Consider the following 21,148-nt stretch of genomic DNA (forward strand, 5'->3'; position numbering starts at 1 on the left):
GTGTGTGTGTGTGTGTGTGTGTCTATGTGTGTGTGTGTGTGTGTCTATGTGTGTGTGTGTGTGTGTGTCTATGTGTGTGTGTGTGTGTGTCTATGTGTGTGTGTGTGTGTCTATGTGTGTGTGTGTGTGTGTGTGTGTGTATGTGTGTGTGTGTGTCTATGTGTGTGTGTGTGTGTGTCTATGTGTGTGTGTGTGTGTGTATATGTGTGTGTGTGTATATATGTGTGTGTGTGTGTCTATGTGTGTGTGTGTATATGTGTGTGTGTCTATGTGTGTGTGTGTATGTGTGTGTGTCTGTGTGTGTATGTGTGTGTGTGTGTGTCTATGTGTGTGTGTGTGTCTATGTGTGTGTGTGTGTGTCTATGTGTGTGTGTGTGTGTGTACCTGGTTCCCGGTCCTCTGGGCCCAGTCCAGACAGAACTTCCCCACACACACCGACATGCCGCCGCCCGGCAGCGCCGTGGTCACCACCGTCCTCACCGGCTCGCCGTCCGCCCTCCGGAGGCGGAACAGCTCGCTCAGGCCCACCGCGGCGTCGGCGCCGGGCGGCGTGGAAAGGGGGCGGGGCCCGAACTCGTGGGCGGGGTCGACGCCCCCCCGGCAGCGGGTGGAGATCAGCGGCTCCACGAAGACCTTCTCCAGGAGGCTCCGCCTCCCCGCCTGGACCACGCCCTCACGGAGGGTCTGGTGCTCGGAGAGAAGACTCTGAGTCAGCTGGAAACGGATCAACGCTGGAGGAGGAGGAGGAGGATGAGGGGGAGGAGGAAGATGAGGAAGAGGAGGAGGACGAGGAGGAGTAGAGATGAAAGCAGAGGAGGTGACTTGCCTTTCTTGCAACTCTTCCTCAGCTCCTCGGCCTCGTGGCTCTTCTTCATACTCTCCAGAGTCTTTATGGTGTGCAGCAGGGAGCGGTCAGGACCTGCAGAGGTCAAGAGGTCAAGAGAAGGAAAGAGGAGGAAAGAGAAGGAAAGAGGAGGAAATAGAAGGAAAGAGAAGGAAAGAGAAGGAAAGAGGAGGAAAGAGAAGGTCCAGAGACAAACAGTGACATATAATAAGAAGTCTTATTATTCCAGCTGCTCCATTGAAGCTCAGAGTCCCTCTGGAGGACCTGCTGACCTCGCTGACCCTGCTGACCCGTCCTCACCCAGGACCTCCAGCATGCGGTCCACCAGGTCCAGCAGGTCTCCCTCCAGCAGCCGGGTCAAGGCGACCCGGGACTCCCACTGGCAGAACCCGACCTTGAACCGGAGCAGCTCCTCCGCGGAGAGCCGGCCCACGGCGCTCTGGATGCTCTGCAGGCGAGAGGAAACTCTGAGGGGGAGGGGCTGCAGGTCCTCGTGTGAGGAGATGTTTATGTCTTTAATACGCAACAAACAACAACAACTCACGACAAAAACCTGAGCTCTAAAAATAGAAAAAATATTTCGAAAAAATAAAAACCGGAGCTCTCAAAATAACAAATATATTTTGAAAAAATAAAAACCTGAGCTCTCGAAATAAAAAAAATATTAAGAACAAATAAAAAAGTCTGCTCTGCAAATAAAAAAGTGATATCAAAATAAATAAAACCCATTCCCACCTTGAAGATGTGGGGCAGGTCCTGCTCCGGGTGGAGTCGACCCGGCTGGCTGCTCTCGTCCGCCGGCTCTTCTGGTTCCACCGGGTCAGGCGGTTCTGGGGAGTTAGTCGTCAACAGTTCGTCTTCCTCCTCGTCTTCGTCGTCTTCAGGAGCGTCCCCCGGATCAGAGGACCTGGGGGGCGGCAGGAGGAGCGTGAGGAGGAGCACAGCGGGGGGTCACAAACAAAGATGTCGCCCCTGTGTTGGGGACGGAGGAATGTTGAGATGATGCAACACCTGAGCAAATAAACCAACGACAACTTTTACACAACATGTAAACGTCTAAAAGATGAAATATTCAGTCAAGCTGTGGTTTGGGAGCAATGATTAGTGTGTGTGTGTGTGTGTGTGTGTGTGTGTGTGTGTGTGTTCCACCTGGTGTCAATGACAACAGCTCCCGGGGGTCTGGTCTGCTCCGTCGTGTTGGTATAGAGCGTCTCCGGAGAGTCTGAGCGAATCATCTGTAACCTAGCAACAGATTAGGGACAACAACATCCTCTCGTTAAGACCTCGTTAAAGACCTCGTTAAGACCTTCAACATGATGTCGGGAGCAATAAATAAAAATGTAGAATATTAACATTTACAAGTTGAACATTGTGTTGATGAGTCACTATTAAGACACACACACACACACACACACACACACTCACACTCACCCTGTCCCCTGGTGAGGAGTCGACTCAGGTGGAAATGGGAGCTGGAAGACATGGAGCTCTTCCTCCTCCTCCTCCTCCTCCTCCTCCATAACATCACTCTCACTCTTCATTGATCCATAACTGGAGGGAGGCCTCCTCTTCTTCTTCTGCTCCTCCTCCTTCTCATCATCATCATCATCTTCCTCCCCATTCTCCTGCCTAAGAACGCTGAGGGGGTGAGCAATGGGTGTCATATGAAAGCTACTCCGATTATAACAATAGATTATTCAGGGTTCATACACCTGTTGAACAATGGAGTTCCATGACCTCTCCATGACCTTTCAACCAAATGTCCATGACCCAACATGTTGTAAAATCTCCATGTCTACACGAGTAATAAATATACCTTAAATATCACAAATGAATGAGGAAATAGTTTAATTAAAAGAATACATATTTATATACATGATTATTCGATTAATCAAAGAAATTAACATATAAATATAACAGAATTTTCATGACTTTTCCAAAACTTCTGGGATAAAAAAAAATATGTCCAGGACCTTTCCAGGTTTTCCAGACCGTAGGAACCCTTCTATTAATTATCAATATTATTTTACTGGCTTACATGTCCCAATATATATATATATATATATGGCCAATATCAAAAGTCAGATTATCAAAGACCAAGTTTGGAGCATGAGTGACAGGTGAACACACCTGCAGTCAATAACAACAAGAGGTGACGTCATACAACGTGAAGCACATTAACGAACCAAAACATGGCCGATCATCTGATTTAACGGCAACCAACGGACGTCTGAGAGGCGGTGGAGGTGAGAGACAGGTGGAGGTGAGGGACAGGTGGAGGTGAGTGACAGGTGGAGATGAGGGACAGGTGGAGGTGAGTGACAGGTGGAGGTGAGGGACAGGTGGAGATGAGTGATAGGTGGAGGTGAGTGACAGGTGAGCGACTACACCCACCTTCCCACCTCAGAGTCCGGGTCCATGTCTCCGGCAGCACGAGACCAACACACGGCGACGTATTTATGATTTATGTGAACTAAACACAACTTAAAGTCGCAATAACGTCATATTCAAAAACACACACGGTTAACGTTCCTGACGTCACTGAGATAAAGGCGGCCGGTCTGCGCCGACGCTAACATGTAGTTATGCTAGTTATTAGTTAGTTAACATATAATAATGTATAAACCGTGAGTTATATCACCGGCCGTCGACTTTAACGTATATTCCCTCCTGGTTTCGTCACCTTAACTTTCGGTTTCTGTCTGTTTCAGTTCCGCCAACGGCAACGTCTCGACTTCCGGCCCACTTCAAAATAAAAGCATCGCGACACTTTTAATCCAGAAGCAGCGTGTTCAGTGTCAACTAATTTATTCGTTTCTTATGTTTACATGTTCATGACATACTCATAATTAACCTACTGCGATGGAGATATTAGGAGCATTTTTATTTAAATAAATTAAAAATTGTTGATTGCTAAGGCACAAACCAAAATATATATCAATATATACAAATATATATATATACAAATATATATTTTAAAAAAAGTATATATATATATATATATACATACACAACATAATATTAATAATCTAAATAATCTTCTATGTTGTCATTTTAAATATGGTTGTGAAATTTAAAAGTAAAAGTGAAACTTTAGGTCATCAGTCAGCCAAATTACACACTGAGTGAATTCACACATAATATTATTATATTACTATATGTTCAAAAACTACGCATTAGTCAAATTGAACATATAAATGTGTCTGAAACTGAACTACAAGTAGTTTTAAAAAGAAGCATAAATACTGGATGACACCATCGTGACAACCGACAACCCAGAGAGCAAATTAAAAGACAAAGAAATAATCTAGTATATGCCATTTCTTTAAAAAGATAAAAAAATTAGTCAAAATCAGTGTGCGGACAGTTTAAAACAAAGTGTATAATAATGTAATGTAAACATATTAATTGATGCTATATCGAGAGTCTCTTATTCAGCTTCCAATATTAAAAATGATGCACGAAATCTCAAATCTATTTACTCCAAGTAGACTGTATTTTCATAAATAAATTATGAACTTACTAAACACTAGAACCACACAAAAAAAGTGCATTTTATTCTGAAGGTGTTAAAAGCGCATACCGGAAGTCTAAATTTCTCAATCGTCAGGAACTCAGGAGACACGTTTTCATGTGCTGAAAGCATGGCTGCATGAAGAACAGATTAAACATTACTTTAATAAAACATCCATGTCTGAAAGAGATGAATAAACAAAGTTTACCTGAGGTCTAAATGTTGGACACTCCTACAGTCAATGTTTTCTTCTATAACTCAATTTATAAAAATTAACCGTAAACAGTGATTACACGATTTCTCAGAAATTAGCTTTTAACTGTTTTTCAAAATAATTTGAATTAAAAGTATTTATCTGAAATACATTATATTCAAATGACATCACCGTGGACCTCCTAGCTACTGATGGAGGATCTTATTCGACCACATGGATGATTGACAGATGGAAGCACCTGCCTTTAAAAACCCTTTTATTCCATAACTCTCAGATAATTAATCTTTCTGACTGCCGACACCCCGACACGTAAAAGATTCTCTGGGCCGTCCATGTAGATAAAAATCTTTTTATTGACAAACATGTAAATATAATACAGGAGAAATAAAAGTAGATTAAGAAAAGATTGTAAAAATAAAATCCCTGAAGGTCACAACAAGGACAACGACATCGTGGGAGAGTAAAAAACAAGAAAAGAAAAGTCAAATGAAGTAGAAGTGAAGACGATTACGAGTCCGATCGGGAAGCCGTCGTCACATCTTCAGCCTGCTCATCATCTGAGGAGTAAACATAATAATAACCCAGATTAAATTGAAGCTCAGAGCCGTAACACAACAGTCTAAGTGGAGATGACATGCGTTGAGTTATGTGAAGCGGAAACACCGAGAGCCACGAGACGCGAGAGCAGCCAGTGAGAAGAAGCCCGCCGCGAAATAAAATGACTTTAATGACCTTTAGAGGCGTCCGGTAACGTTTTCCTCCTTGACGGACGATTGCTTCTGAAAACAGTCACGACATGAAAACACGTTCACAGCCACGGAGTTCCATCAGGTCACGAAGGAGGGACAGACAGATGGAATAAAGATAATCCACCGCCAGTAATGTGGAGCAAAGTAATGAATGCAAAGTTACCAGTTTATTAGGTACACCCGTTGATGTGCGGGCTAAAGGGGTCGGGACTGGAGAGCAGTGGTCCTCAAACGTTTGGAGGAAGAACAATGTTCACGCCCCCAAAAATGCTCTGAGACTTTATATTGAATTAACATTTTGTGACTCCATCTTTGTGCTTTTTCAAATAGGAGAATAAAGAAAATTGCAATCGCTTTGTTAGAAAAATGCAAATAAAGTCATACATGTGCAATAAAGCAAATACATATCTTATTGTAGCTGCAATGGACCCGTTTTACACTGGATCTCTTTTTAATTATAACAATAAGTTCAACCGGTGAAAAACTAAACACGTTCAAATATTTGACAATAAAAAGTTTTACACTGCGTATGTTTTGATACGGCTGATCTCAATTCATGCTTAAAAATTGAGCTTTTATTTTGAAGGGCAACCGCAAGAAAAAATGATCTCACAGATTGGCTTTTGGCTAAATGCCAAGAATCTGGGCCATCAGGCGTAACCCGTTACCGGGGTAACGTGAACATGAACAGGAAGACATGTATTCATTGATGATTTAGTTTTATGTCTTTGAACTAAAAGTCCAATATAAAGCTGTTAATGCATTTCCTCCTGCAGTACCGCTGCTCCCCACTAGAGGGGGCGCTTCCCCCAGTTGAAACGTTTGAGGAACGATGACGTCGCCGTCTGAGCGGTTCAGTTCCTACCTTGCGAGCGCTCGCCGTCAGAGGAGACATGGCCGCCCTGCCGGAGGCCCTCGGGGCTTTGGGGCCCACCTGCGGTGACTTGGCCCCGCCCCCCCGCGCCGCTCCGGCGTGCACGTTTTCCTGGGCGTGGCGGGCCGACGGCGGCGCGGGCGACTTCTTGAGGCCTCGGCCCGGCGACTTCCTGGTGGAGCCGCGGAGCTTCTGCAGGCCCTTCTTCAGGTAGCTGCTGCTGCGGAGGGGCGTGTTGTCAATGCTGAACACCATCGACTGGCGCCGGTCGGCCTGAGACACACACAATGTCAACAACACACACACAATGTCAACACACAATGTCAACAACACACACACACACAATGTCAACAACACACACACAATGTCAACACACACAATGTCAACAACACACACACAATGTCAACACACAATGTCAACAACACACACACACACAATGTCAACAACACAATGTCAACAACACACACAATGTCAACAACACACACACAATGTCAACAACAACACACACAATGTCAACAACACACACACACAATGTCAACAACACAATGTCAACAACACACACACACACAATGTCAACAACACACACACACAATGTCAACAACACACACACAATGTCAACAACACACACACAATGTCAACAACACACACAATGTCAACACACACACACACACAATGTCAACAACACACACACACAATGTCAACAACACACACAATGTCAACAACACACACAATGTCAACAACACACACACAATGTCAACAACACACACAATGTCAACAACACACACAATGTCAACACACACACACACACACACACAATGTCAACAACACACACACAATGTCAACAACACACACAATGTCAACACACACACACAATGTCAACAACACACAATGTCAACAACACACACAATGTCAACACACACACAATGTCAACAACACACACAATGTCAACAACACACACACAATGTCAACAACACACACACACAATGCCAACAACACACACACAATGTCAACAACACACACAATGTCAACAACACACACACACACACACAATGTCAACAACACACACACAATGTCAACAACACACACACAATGTCAACACACACAATGTCAACAACACACAATGTCAACAACACACACACACACACACAATGTCAACAACACACACACAATGTCAACACACACAATGTCAACAACACACACACACACAATGTCAACAACACACACACACAATGTCAACAACACACACACACACAATGTCAACAACACACAATATGAACACACACACACACACAATGTCAACAACACACAATATGAACACACACACACACACAATGTCAACAACACACACACACAATGTCAACACACACACACAATGTCAACACACACACACAATGTCAACAACACACACACACACAATGTGAACACACACACAATGTCAACACACACACACCATGTGAACAACACACACACACACAATGTCAACACACACACACCATGTGAACACACACACGCACAATATGAACACACACACCATGTCAACAACACACACACACACACAATGTGAACACACACACAATGTCAACACACACGCACAATATGAACACACACACACCATTTCAACAACACACACACACACAATGTGAACACACACACCCGATGTCAACACACACACACAATGTCAACAACACACACACACACACAATGTCAACAACACACACACACACCATGTCAACAACACACACACCATGTGAACAACACACACACCATGTGAACACACACACAATGTGTACGGTTATGTCATTACATCACTCTGTCATCAACTCTGCTTGCAAATGTAAAAAGAAATGTTGGTGTGTGTGTGACTGAGTGTGAGTGTGTGTGTGTGTGACCGAGTGTGTGTGACCGAGTGTGTGTGTGTGTGTGACTGAGTGTGAGTGTGTGTGACTGAGTGACCGAGTGTGTGTGTGTGAGAACACTCACTGGACTGAGGGCCGGGTGGAGACGAGCTCCTGCAGGTTCACTCGTCTTGTTTCTGGGGGTCAGAGGTCGAGGGAAGCAGCTCGCCTTCAACTTTTTCTGTCAGACAGACGAGAGAAAGACGAGTCAGGAAGTTTATTACATTTAGATTTTATATACTCACTTCCTTACTCACTTAGCCACTTAGCCCCTTACTCACTCACTCACTCCCTCGTGTCGGTTCATCTCAACATGATGAAGCTAACTGACGCTAACTAAAGCTAACTGACGCTAACTGACGCTAACTGACACTAACTGAAGCTAACTGAAGCTAACTGACGCTAACTGACGCTAACTGACCTCGGGGGAGGTCTGGTTCACCGACCACGTGGACGAGGCCCTCTTGGTTCCTTTGGGCTGAGCGGCGCCGGCGCTCTTGGCCGGCAGCGGCATCAGGGACAGGCGGTGGGGGTGGGCGGCGGCCCCCGAGGGCCCCGCCATGAAGGAGAGGCGGTGGGAGGTCAGGGAGTTGTGCAGCTGACCCGGCATCATGGACGCCCGGCGGAACGTCTCTGACGGCTCGCCATGACGCAACTCCTCATCGGTGAAGAGGAACGTACTGCCACGGCAAGGCTGGGGGGGAGAGAGAGAATAAGAGAGAATAATGAGGGAGAGAGGAAATTAATGAGGGGGAGTGTGAGAGAGAGAATAAGAGAGAGGGAGGGAGTGTGAGAGAGAGAGAATAATGAGGGAGAATAGGAGAGAGGGAGGGAGGAAATTAATGCGGGGGGAGAGAGAGAGAGAGAGAATGAGGAGAGGGGGAGAGAAGAAATGAACGAAAGAGAGAAAATGATGGGGAGTGCGTGTGTGTGTATGTATGTGTGTGTGTATGTATGCAAGTGTAAGTGTGTGTGTGTGTATGTATGTAAGTGTGTGTGTATGTGTATGTATATGTATGTAAGTGTAAGTGTATGTATGTAAGTGTGTGTGTATGTAAGTGTGTGTGTGTGTATGTAAGTGTGTGTGTGTGTATGTAAGTGTGTGTGTGTGTATGTATGTGTGTGTGTGTGTATGTATGTGTATGTATGTGTATGTATAAGTGTGTGTGTGTATGTAAGTGTGTGTGTATGTATGTGTATGTATGTAAGTGTGTGTGTATGTGTGTGTGTGTCTGTATGTGTGTGTGTATGTATGTGAGTGTGTGTGTGTATGTAAGTGTAAGTGTGTGTGTGTGTATGTAAGTGTGTGTGTGTGTATGTGTATGTAAGTGTGTGTGTGTGTATGTAAGTGTGTGTGTGTGTATGTATGTGTATGTATATGTGTGTGTGTATGTGTGTGTGTGTGTGTGTATGTATGTAAGTGTAAGTGTGTGTGTATGTAAGTGTGTGTGTGTATGTATGTGTGTGTATGTATGTGTATGTATGTAAGTGTAAGTGTGTGTATGTATGTAAGTGTAAGTGTGTATGTGTTTGTATGTGTATGTAAGTGTGTGTTTGTATGTAAGTGTGTGTGTGTGTATGTATGTGTATGTATAAGTGTATGTAAGTGTGTGTGTGTGTATGTATGTGTATGTATAAGTGTGTGTGTGTATGTAAGTGTGTGTGTGTGTATGTATGTATGTAAGTGTGTGTGTATGTAAGTGTGTGTGTATGTATCAGAATCAGAAACAGGTTTATTGCCAAAGAATGAATGTTTTCACAAACAAACGAGGAATTTTTTTTGGTGGAAGGTGCAACATTTGGACATGACAAACAACAATCAACGCAAGGAGGGAGGAGGAGTGGGAGGAAGAGGGAGGAGGAGGAAGAGGAAGGAGTATGTGTATGTATGTAAGTGTAAGTGTGTGTGTGTATGTATGTATGTAAGTGTGTGTGTATGTAAGTGTGTGTGTGTGTATGTATGTAAGTGTGTGTGTATGTAAGTGTGTGTATGTATGTGTATGTATGTAAGTGTAAGTGTGTGTGTGTATGTAAGTGTGTGTGTGTGTGTGTATGTAAGTGTGTGTGTATGTATGTATGTAAGTGTGTGTGTATGTAAGTGTGTGTGTATGTATGTGTGTGTATGTATGTAAGTGTGTGTGTGTATGTAAGTGTGTGTGTATGTAAGTGTGTGTGTATGTATGTGTGTGTATGTAAGTGTAAGTGTGTGTGTGTATGTATGTATATATGTAAGTGTGTGTGTATGTAAGTGTGTGTGTGTGTATGTATGTGTGTGTATGTATGTGTGTGTATATATGTGTGTATGTGTGTATGTATGTGTATGTATGTAAGTGTGTGTGTATGTAAGTGTGTGTGTGTGTATGTATGTAAGTGTGTGTGTATGTAAGTGTGTGTGTGTGTATGTATGTTTGTATGTAAGTGTGTGTGTATGTAAGTGTGTGTGTGTGTATGTATGTTTGTATGTAAGTGTGTGTGTATGTAAGTGTGTGTGTGTGTATGTATGTTTGTATGTAAGTGTGTGTGTATGTAAGTGTGTGTGTGTGTATGTATGTTTGTATGTAAGTGTGTGTGTATGTAAGTGTGTGTGTGTGTATGTATGTTTGTATGTAAGTGTGTGTGTATGTAAGTGTGTGTGTATGTATGTGTATGTATGCAGGGTTTTTCCTGCATAGAGAACATTTGGGCGCACGCCTAAGCCGTTTCCCGAGCGCCTAAGGCAAAAAAAAGTCTGCGATAAAAAAAAAGTAAATAAAAAACCTGTGTTCATCAGGTCAGCGAATATGTTCTCAATAGTATGTTTCAAGTCGGCTGCAGCCGAACCCTCGTTCTGTTTTGATCAATAGTGATCGAGTTCAGTGTTTCCCCGAGGTTTACAGCTTCAGGGGGCGGGACTAGTGCCGCTAGCCATGTTGGTGCCCTGAGCTTAACTTAACACTGAGGTGTGCTCACCTGTGTGCGCATCACGGCTGAGCGAGGCGCGCGCCGCCATCGGAGCTCTGGCGCTAGTGAGTGTGCTCACCCGTGTGCGCGCATCACGGCAGAGCTTCGATGCCGGCGCGCGCATCGCTCTGTCGCGCGAGCCGAGAAGTGTTGACGGGGGGGGGGGGGGGGGGAAACACTGGAGTTGATAAGCGTGTCTTCTTGTCTGATCAATATGGAACTGTGAGGTGCGTGACTTGACAGAGCGGCCAGCTGCTGATCACTCACTCAACAGCCCGACTGCACGAACAGATGGGAGCACCGAAGACCCATTTTGACCCAGGATGTATGTAAGTGCAAGTGTGTGTATGTATGTGTGTGTGTGTATGCGTGTGTGTATGTATGTGTGTGTGTGTGTATATGTATGTATGCGTGTGTGTATGTATGTATGCGTGTGTGTAAGTGTGTATGCGTGTGTGTATGTATGTATGCGTGTGTGTAAGTGTGTGTATGTATGTATGTATGCGTGTGTGTAAGTGTGTGTATGTATGTATGCGTGTGTGTATGTATGCGTGTGTGTAAGTGTGTATGCGTGTGTGTATGTATGTATGCGTGTGTGTAAGTGTGTGTATGTATGTATGCGTGTGTGTAAGTGTGTGTATGTATGTATGTGTCAGGCATGAAAACGGGTCAGGGGTGAAAAAGGTGAGGAGGATAGGCGCGCGGGGGGGGGGGGGGGGGGGGTGCTGGTGGTGACTTCCACGAACATGGATGTTGGACGTTGTATGATAATCTGTAGTTCCTCCATTCTGACTCCAAGTCAGTGATCGGGCCTATAATACTATAATAATAGTAATATTGTGTATAATATGGTCATTCATGAACCAACTTCCTTTTTTTGTTGTTGGCGTGAACAAGTCTTCAAGTCTTGTGCTCTGCTGAGCCACGAGTCTGTTCCTCGAGTCGGTTCCTCGAGTCGGTTCCTCGAGTCGGTTCCTCGAGTCGGTTCCTCGAGTCGGTTCCTCGAGTCGGTTCCTCGAGTCTGTTCTGCCTCTACCTGGTTGTCACGATCTTCTATACCATACCTGCCATAAATATCATGATACAATACCATAAAAACAGTCTACCATAAATACGAGACTGGTATATTTATCTATAATAGTAATAAATAAAATATCTGTATGGTTCACTTTTTACCAACTTTTTCAACACTTAACAAATGGCAGTAATATGAGTATTAATACAGCCAGATATGAATGAAACTACATGGTTCAATCATAGCATTGATGATCACTATGAGGCCGTTAGTCTCTGACCAGATGATCCACAGTTCATCAGGATGAGCAGCTGGAGAGTTACAGAACTTTACAGACTGAAACATTTACCTTCTGGCATCTTTTTTTATTTTTAAAGCCGAAAATTCCGCCACTTAACGCCCCTCTCTGTTAGCGCTGCGCAGACAGCTCGACACGGAGCAGCGCGTGCGCTCTGATCGCTCTTTTAATTAAGTATTGAGACAAAAAATATGCTAAATCACATCGCTCTTAACGTACGGGTACTTTGTTAGCATCGCTACACCGTGCAGCGTGACAGCAACAGATGTAGCGGCTAACATTCAAGCTAACCTAAACCACCAAACGCTGAAGACATCTTGACTGATTGGCCGAGACGCGACACGTCCATCAAAGATGTTTTATTGTGAAGAGCACCACTCCACATTTTCTCCGTGTCCCACTCCAATCTCATAAACGCCGGCCGGCCAATGCGTGTGTGTATGTATGTATGCGTGTGTGTAAGTGTGTTTGTGTGTGTGTAAGTGTGTGTATGTAAGTGTGTGTGTGTGTGTGTGTGTCCTCACGTCAGACTCCACGGGGTAGCTGCTCTTCAGGTGAGGCAGACACACCTTGTTCCTCGCCTGCAGCTCAGCGATCCGCCTCCAGTCGTCTGCGGCGCCGTCCGGCTCGTTCTCCACGCCGGCACAGAACGTCCCCGAGGCTGAGGACACGAGACGAGGACACAAGGACATGAGACGAGGAGACGAGGACCAATCACCATGAGACGAGGACACAAGGACATGAGACAAGGACACAAGGACATGAGACGAGGACACAAGGACACGAGGACCAATCACCATGAGGACATGAGACGAGGACACGAGGACATGAGACGAGGACACAAGGACCAATCACCATGAGGACACGAGGACATGACACGAGGACACGACATGAGGACCAATCAACATGAGGACACAAGGACATGAGACGAGGACACAAGGACATGACATGAGGACACATCACCATGAGGACACGAGGACATGAGATGAGGACCAAACACCATGAGGACATGAGACAAGGACACAAGGACTAATCACCATGAGGACACAAGGACACGAGACGAGGACACAAGGACCAATCACCATGAGGACACAAGGACATGAGATGAGGACATGAGACGAGGACACAAGGACACGAGGACCAATCACCATGAGGACACAAGGACATGAGACGAGGACACGAGGACCAATCACCATGAGGACACAAGGACACGAGGACATTACATGAGGACATGAGACAACGACACATGGACACGACATGAGGACACGAGGACCAATCACCATGAGGACACAAGGACATGAGACGAGGACATGACATGAAGACACAACATGAGGACACGAGGACCAATCACCATGAGGACACGACATGAGGACATGAGACGAGGACACAAGGACCAATCACCATGAGGACATGAGACGAGGACACGACATGAGGACCAATCACCATGAGGACACGACATGAGGACATGAGACGAGGACACAAGGACCAATCACCATGAGGACATGACATGAGGACATGAGACGAGGACACGACATGAGGACCAATCACCATGAGGACACAAGGACATGAGGACACAAGGACCAATGACCATGAGGACACAAGGACATGAGACGAGGACACGAGGACCAATCACCATGAGGACACAAGGACATGAGACGAGGACACAAGGACATGAGATGAGGACACAAGGACACGAGGACCAATCACCATGAGGACATGAGATGAGGACACGAGGACCAATCACCATGAGGACACAAGGACATGAGACGAGGACACGAGGACCAATCACCATGAGGACACGAGGACATGACACGAGGACACGACATGAGGACACAAGGTCCAATCACCATGAGGACACAAGGACATGAGGACATGAGACGAGGACACGAGGACCAATCACCATGAGGACACGAGGACATGACATGAGGACATGAGACGAGGACACGACATGAGGACCAATCACCATGAGGACACAAGGAACAATCACCATGAGGACACAAGGACATGAGACGAGGACACAAGGACCAATCACCATGAGGACACGAGGACCAATCACCATGAGGACACAAGGACATGAGACGAGGACACGAGGACCAATCACCATGAGGACACAAGGGCACAACATGAGAAGAGGACACAACATGAGGACACGAGGACCAATCACCATGAGGACACGAGGACCAATCACCATGAGGACACAAGGACACGAGGACATGACATGAGAAGAGGACACAACATGAGGACACAAGGACCAATCACCATGAGGACACGACATGAGACAAGGACACGAGGACATGAGACGAGGACACAAGGACCAATCACCATGAGACACGAGGACATGACATGAGGACATGAGACGAGGACACGACATGAGGACCAATCACCATGAGGACACAAGGACATGAGGACACAAGGACCAATGACCATGAGGACACAAGGACATGAGACGAGGACACAACACGAGGACACATCACCATGAGGACACAAGGACATGAGACGAGGACACAAGGACACGAGGACCAATCACCATGAGGACACGAGGACATGAGATGAGGACCAATCACCATGAGGACACAAGGACATGAGATGAGGACCAATCACCATGAGGACACAAGGACATGAGATGAGGACATGAGACGAGGACACAAGGACACGAGACGAGGACCAATCACCATGAGGACACAAGGACATGAGACGAGGACACAAGGACCAATCACCATGAGGACACGAGGACATGAGACGAGGACCAATCACCATGAGGACACGAGGACCAATCACCATGAGGACACAAGGACATGAGACGAGGACATGACATGAGGACACAACATGAGGACATGAGGACACGAGGACCAATCACCATGAGGACACGACATGAGGACACAAGGTCATAAGGACACAAGGATACGACACAAGGACATGACATGAGGACACAAGGTCATGAGGACACAAGGACATGAGGACGCGACACAAGGACATGACATGAGGACACAAGGTCATGAGGACACGAAGACATGAGGACACGAAGACCAATCACCATGTGAATATAATACATGTCCATGACTCTTCGAAACCTGGTGTGTGTGCGGTGTGTGTGTGGTGTGTGTAGTACTGTGTGTGTGTGTGGTTTGTGTACTGTGTGTACTGTGTGTGTGTGCGTATGTGGTGTGTGTAGATTTTTTTCTCTTCTTCAGGACTTTCCCAGGCCTGGGAATAACCATTTTTAGATTCCAGGACATTTCCAGGATGTCCGTAACTGGAGGAGCATTCATTCATCGGCCCGTGTGGATGATCCGAAGTCTAATCTTAACTAAACACACACACACACACACACACCACGGACGGACAGACACACCACGGACGGACAGACACACACACACACGCACACTCACTCTGTGAATGGATGGTGCTGCGCCGGTAGCCCGGCAGCCCGATCAGCTGGTCGCTGGCGGCGCTGCTGGTTCTGGCCGGCGTGCCGAGCGGCGCCAGAGGAACGGGTCCGGAGAGGTCCGGCTGGGAGCGCGCCGAGGCCAGACTGAAGAAGGTCTCCTCGTCTTCACCGCTGCCCGGCGTCTTCTACGGGGAAGAGTTCAGCCATCAGCACGAGTTCAAACATCAAACGCACTGAGATCCAACCGTCACAAGTTTAGAAATTTCCTTATTTTTCAAAATAAAAGCACTGTTTTTCCAATGAAGAAAATATTAAATGAATCATCAATACTCTCTCCATAGTTAATGTGTACATGACTATTCTCTGGTGTTCAATGAAGTCTCTACAGAGGTGTGTAGAGGGTTAAAGTTAGGGTTAACCCTAACACTCTACAGAGGTGTGTAGAGGGTTAAAGTTAGGGTTAACCCTAACGCTCTACAGAGGTGAGTAGAGGGTTAAAGTTAGGGTTAACCCTAACTCTCTACAGAGGTGTGTAGAGGGTTAAAGTTAGGGTTAACCCTAACGCTATACAGGTGTGTAGAGGGTTAAAGTTAGGGTTAACCCTAACGCTCTACAGGTGTGTGTAGAGGCCCATCTCCAGTGTTCTAATGGTACATTGTGTTATCGCCTTAGAAGACGAGCGGAGGGGTAGAAAACCCTTGAAACCACTTTTTATGTGAGCGCAGCTGAAAACAGTTATGCTGCTGAGAGAAGCTATAGAACTGGCCTTCCTTTGGGCCACAAGAAGAACTACATTAATATTTACTATAAACATCATTATTTATAACCTCGTCAACGTCTTGAATAGATTTTAGATTAATTCTGAAATGTATTTGATCAATAAAAATGAGTTTTCATGAAAAACACCAAATTGTCTGCGTGACCCCAAACTTTGTAACGCTAGTGTACGCAACACCTCATACCTGATTTTATTTAATTTTCCTAAATTAATGAATGAACAATAGAGAATATATCACTCCTTAGTGATACATTGTTTTCTTTTTGTCTCTTTGTTGTTGTTTATTCTACATTTTACACTTCTTGTTATAAATTTGTAAAACGAAAATCAGCATCTAAAAAAAAATCTGCACATGCAATGTCTGAAAGACATCTGTACATGTCTAATTAATGCATACTTTAAAATCTAATTTTAAACAATAAAATAAATAAATGAGTGGCACAGAAAAAAATATAATAATTAAAAATAAATAAAACCGAGCACGACAAGGTTACGGATAACAGATTAAGAGTTAAACTAAAGATCAGCTGAACCCTGAAGATGCACAAAGAGTCCAACATCATCATCATCATCAGTGATTCTCCCCCCGTGGTGAGCATGCAGTGACGTTGCCGTGAGAAGCCTCCACCTTGGTCAGGGTGATGTTAATAACCTGCGTCGTCCTGCGGCGCTTCACAGACGAACTCGGGTTCCTGCGGGTGGAATCCAGCTCCGAGGCCCGGCCGGCGCCGGTCCTGCAAAGAGAAAGCACAATGATTCTGGTGTCACTAGAATCAGGACGTTGTGTGTGTAAGATGGGGAGGAATCACCCAGGAGATATAAATAAATTAATTTAAATAGGAAATAAATGTTGCAAATAGTATAAATAATCATAATATAAAAAATGCAAATAGTGAGCTGCAGTTTGAGTAATTCAGTATAATCCTCTGCATGCTTAAAGGGTACCTGTTGAGATCGCGAATATGTAGCCAGATCAAAAGATAATGTGTTTCTAAAGGTTATTCATGCACTGACGGTCCAGTATTCAATAACAATACGTAGTTTAGGCTGTTCAAAGTCCCTCAACTCCGACAAGCTTCATTGCACTGGTGCTTGAATATGGCGCCGGTGGTGTGACGTCACATCGTTGATAGATCGACAGCCAGCCACAGCGGATGTGTTCAGAAACCAATGTAAACAACGTCGAGCGCTCGCAAACAAATGCTGAGAACTTGATAATAATATAGAAAACGGGCGAAATATGGACGATGAAAGATTGTCAGATTCAGCAACTGGATACTTGTATGAACCATTAAAAGCAGACTATCCCCATTTAGTTGATTGTGACAGCGATAGCGATGATTCTGATGAAGTTGATGCCGAAGGACCGCCGGTCCAGATGCTTCGCCGTGCGGACCGTGCACGCAAGTCGGCGGACGTTTGGTGCAGTTGTGGGAAATGTGTGCCACAAAAAACAGACAGAGTGCATTTGTTGTAAAGAGCACGAACTTATGTCCGATGATATCGTGTCATTAGACCTCATCTGCTTCACACAAAAGCGTGAGCTTGATAGCTACATCGCGCATAAGCCAGCGCTGGAGATGTCTTTCATTGATGCAATGTTCGGCCCACATGTTCGGGGTCTGCACCCGAGGGAGAACTGTCAAATCGGTAAGTTTGCCAGTTGTTTCATGTAGGCTAATTTGCGATCACCAGAGTTGGTGTGATTATTACTAATATTCTGAATATTGTAGCGACCCTGGGTCAGGAACGCTACGAGACGTAGATGGCTTATAGGGTGTTTATTCAAGGAACATAGAACAAGCTCCTGTTGGCCGTAGCCTACGCCAAAATCACAGCAAAACGCCGTGAAAACCTCCAAACCAGCTTCACGTCTGCTCCGGTCATAGCTCTGCTCCGAACGAGTCGTAACACAACAACACACACACAACAACATCACTCGCTGTCCAATCACAGACACGCCTCACAGCTACCAGCTCGTGAGACGTTCACTTACATCCGGAACATAACATTTATAACATAAAATTCCCTCAGTCCGTTACAATATATTCACCTTTATTCTCCCATAAGCGAGAGGCCTAACATTTGCCTGCATACTATCGCCCATGATTATGATGATCCTTTAGCATAGACTAAGAAGCCCATACTTTATATAGCGGTCTCAGTAGGCCGCGGTATATCGAATAAGGCCGCGTCCGCTGCCCGTGTATCGTGGCATTAGCAGTATCTCCATTGATTTTGACCATATAGATTGTGTAATTCTTCAACTTGGTCCGGGCCTGATATCCCAACATTTCGGCCTGCATGTTTCTCTCATAGCAATCTGGATCGAAGTGATCTTCACATACCACGGAGTTTCTGCTGAATGTAAATGTTTTTAAAGTATGCCCGGTTCCTAAATTGTGCAGCCACTTCTTCGCGAGCACCTTCTTTTCCTCTGTACTAGGTTTGGGCACGCAAAAGAACTTTTTAGTCTTGTGAGTCCGTTTATTATTTAGACAACCGAACACCTTGCACTGCGCCATCTTGGCGTGAACTCCAGACGTGAACTGGTTTGAGGCCACCGATCTATCCCAAGAAGCAACGCGTGTAGAAGTGGCTCCGGATTGGCTGAATTCCTTTCAACGACTCTACGTCATAGTGACCTTTGACATGAGTAAATAACTGGCAATATGTCTGCGCACTGAAGCGTTCACGGACTCGGAATGTTGACAAAGAAATTTAAAGCCTCGGGCTATGCGTGACTTGTTGACAATAGCGGCGGGAAAATGTGATTTATTTGATGCGCCTAATGGATGTAGCACGTTGTTGTTTTGGGCTACAGGTACCCTTTAAGGCCTTAAATCAGGACACCTGTTGGGTCTTTCTTTACTCCCATATATATTTGGGTACTGAAAGTATTTAAACAATTGTAAATCATATATTTTCGTTGAATAATCAATTTATTTATAGTCATATGCTTTGCAGTCATACAAGTGTTTCAGTTATACATATATTAGTTATAAATATATATATATTAGTTTTTAATATACGAGTTATAATTATATTAGTTAGAAATATATATATATAAGTTATAAATATATATATATATTAGTTATAAATATATTAGTTATATACATATATATAAAAATCAAATAAACAAACTAAATGTGTGTTCATCAATATGTAATGTAGTGCAAATACAGTTGATTAAAGATAATCAATTCAAAGACTCTCATGTCTGCAGTTAGTCTACAATAAACTGACTGACCGTGAACCTTCCCACTCCATGACACGGTGACGTACCTGTTGACGTGTCTGGTGTTTATTGGGGTGAAATACAGCGTCTCCAGAGACTCCGCCTCCAGACCTCGACGTCTCGCTGCCAAGCGCTCGGAACTGCGAACAAACGGCGTGCTGGACTCGTCGGGCGCTGAAAGTTTCCTAAAAAAAAGGTAAGAAAGAGAAATGTGAAAGATTCAATCACAATATATATTCCCACTGTGTAAGATGTTGTGGCTCAAAGGCAAAGGCAGAGTTCATACACATGCTGACCAATGGGATTCCAGGATTTTAAACCAAATTTCCATGAGCAAACATTGTGAAATCTCGGTGTAAAAATAAAAAAAGTGAGAAAATGTTGTATTTAAACCAACAATGAGAATTCCAAAGCATACAGAATATATACCGCGTTAACGAACATATGAATATAAGAAATGTACATGACTTTTCCAAAACCTTTGGGATTTAATTTTTTCCAGGCCTGGAAATAACCATTTAAAAACGCCATGACTTTTCCAGGTTTTCCATGACATCAAAGTCAGGTATATTTGAAAAAATAAAATTTACTCACTCATACAGGTAAAAGTTAGTTTGGTGGAATCTTTGTTTTTCTTAATGCATGAATTGTTCATTCTTATTTACTTTAACCACTTTAAGGTGAAACACTGATCTTTCCTCACCTTAAAACTACACGTTTGAGGCAAATTGAACATATAAATGTGTCTGAAACTGAACCAACATTAGTTTTAAGACACTGAAGATCTACCAACCGGTGCCTCACCTCGTGTTGTTCAGCGAGTCCTCCAGGGAGCTCTGGTCCTGGCTGTCGGAGCTCTCGGTTCTCTTCACCTGAGCTCTGGTTTCAACACCCGAGAGTCCAAAGGGAACCTCCAGGTAACACGACCCTGTTGCACTTCTCTCGTAACCATGAAACTTATTCTGTTCCCGCAGGTTACGGTCAGCAAAAGCCAGCTAAAAAAACGAATGAAAAAAAGAGATCAGCAGCAAAAAAGTGCAATTGAAATTCCTTAAAGAGACAGTGTCTCAGTTCTGATGCCTCAAAACAACAATAACCAACCTGTGCCTCCAAACTAGCCACTCGGCTCAGCAGGGCCTTCTCGTTGGTCTGGGCCTTGTCCAAATCCAGTTGCAGCAGCTGGTTCTCCATGGCGGTGGCCTTGACATCTTGCTCTTTGACCTCCAAGGAGTGCTTGAGTTCCAGCACCTCCCCGTGGCTTTCCTGGAGGAGCTGCTTCTTTCCGTTGTAGTGAGTCAATGCCTTCTCCATCTGCGGCATTGTGACACGACAACATCTCTGAATCCAAACTCGTCGGACACCAAACAGACAATAGGTCGGAACAAGCGGGAAGGAAAAGAT

At 44.7% G+C, this 21,148-nt stretch overlaps 2 protein-coding genes across 4 annotated transcripts in view; both read right to left on the bottom strand.

Moving 5' to 3' along the window:
* nlrc3l (NLR family, CARD domain containing 3-like) overlaps positions 1–3,539 on the bottom strand; it is a 10,004-nt gene extending 6,465 nt beyond the window's left edge. The window contains exons 1-7 of the mRNA XM_056441867.1: positions 3,239–3,539; positions 2,276–2,482; positions 1,994–2,086; positions 1,580–1,751; positions 1,145–1,292; positions 827–919; positions 385–731 (exon numbers count right to left, since the gene is read on the bottom strand). Of these exons, the coding sequence (XP_056297842.1) occupies positions 385–731; positions 827–919; positions 1,145–1,292; positions 1,580–1,751; positions 1,994–2,086; positions 2,276–2,482; positions 3,239–3,264 (1,086 nt within the window). The 5' untranslated portion in view covers positions 3,265–3,539. The remainder of the gene's footprint in view (positions 1–384; positions 732–826; positions 920–1,144; positions 1,293–1,579; positions 1,752–1,993; positions 2,087–2,275; positions 2,483–3,238) is intronic.
* Positions 3,540–4,905: 1,366 nt separating this feature from the next.
* numa1 (nuclear mitotic apparatus protein 1) overlaps positions 4,906–21,148 on the bottom strand; it is a 33,213-nt gene continuing 16,970 nt past the window's right edge. Inside the window, exons 15-25 of one of the 3 annotated variants that reach the window (XM_056442120.1) lie at positions 20,849–21,058; positions 20,552–20,742; positions 19,795–19,932; positions 17,138–17,243; positions 15,733–15,916; positions 12,868–13,004; positions 8,512–8,784; positions 8,176–8,271; positions 6,187–6,468; positions 5,305–5,348; positions 4,906–5,129 (exon numbers count right to left, since the gene is read on the bottom strand). In XM_056442120.1, coding sequence (XP_056298095.1) covers positions 5,307–5,348; positions 6,187–6,468; positions 8,176–8,271; positions 8,512–8,784; positions 12,868–13,004; positions 15,733–15,916; positions 17,138–17,243; positions 19,795–19,932; positions 20,552–20,742; positions 20,849–21,058 — 1,659 coding nt within the window. In that variant the 3' untranslated portion in view covers positions 4,906–5,129; positions 5,305–5,306. Of the gene's footprint in view, positions 5,130–5,304; positions 5,352–6,186; positions 6,469–8,175; positions 8,272–8,511; positions 8,785–12,867; positions 13,005–15,732; positions 15,917–17,137; positions 17,244–19,794; positions 19,933–20,551; positions 20,743–20,848; positions 21,059–21,148 lie in introns of all 3 variants that reach the window. The other 2 variants (XM_056442119.1, XM_056442121.1) reach the window with 2 other exon arrangements.

The sequence above is a fragment of the Pseudoliparis swirei genome, chromosome 20, assembly GCF_029220125.1.
Source record: "Pseudoliparis swirei isolate HS2019 ecotype Mariana Trench chromosome 20, NWPU_hadal_v1, whole genome shotgun sequence".
Classification (NCBI taxonomy): Eukaryota; Metazoa; Chordata; class Actinopteri; order Perciformes; family Liparidae; genus Pseudoliparis; species Pseudoliparis swirei.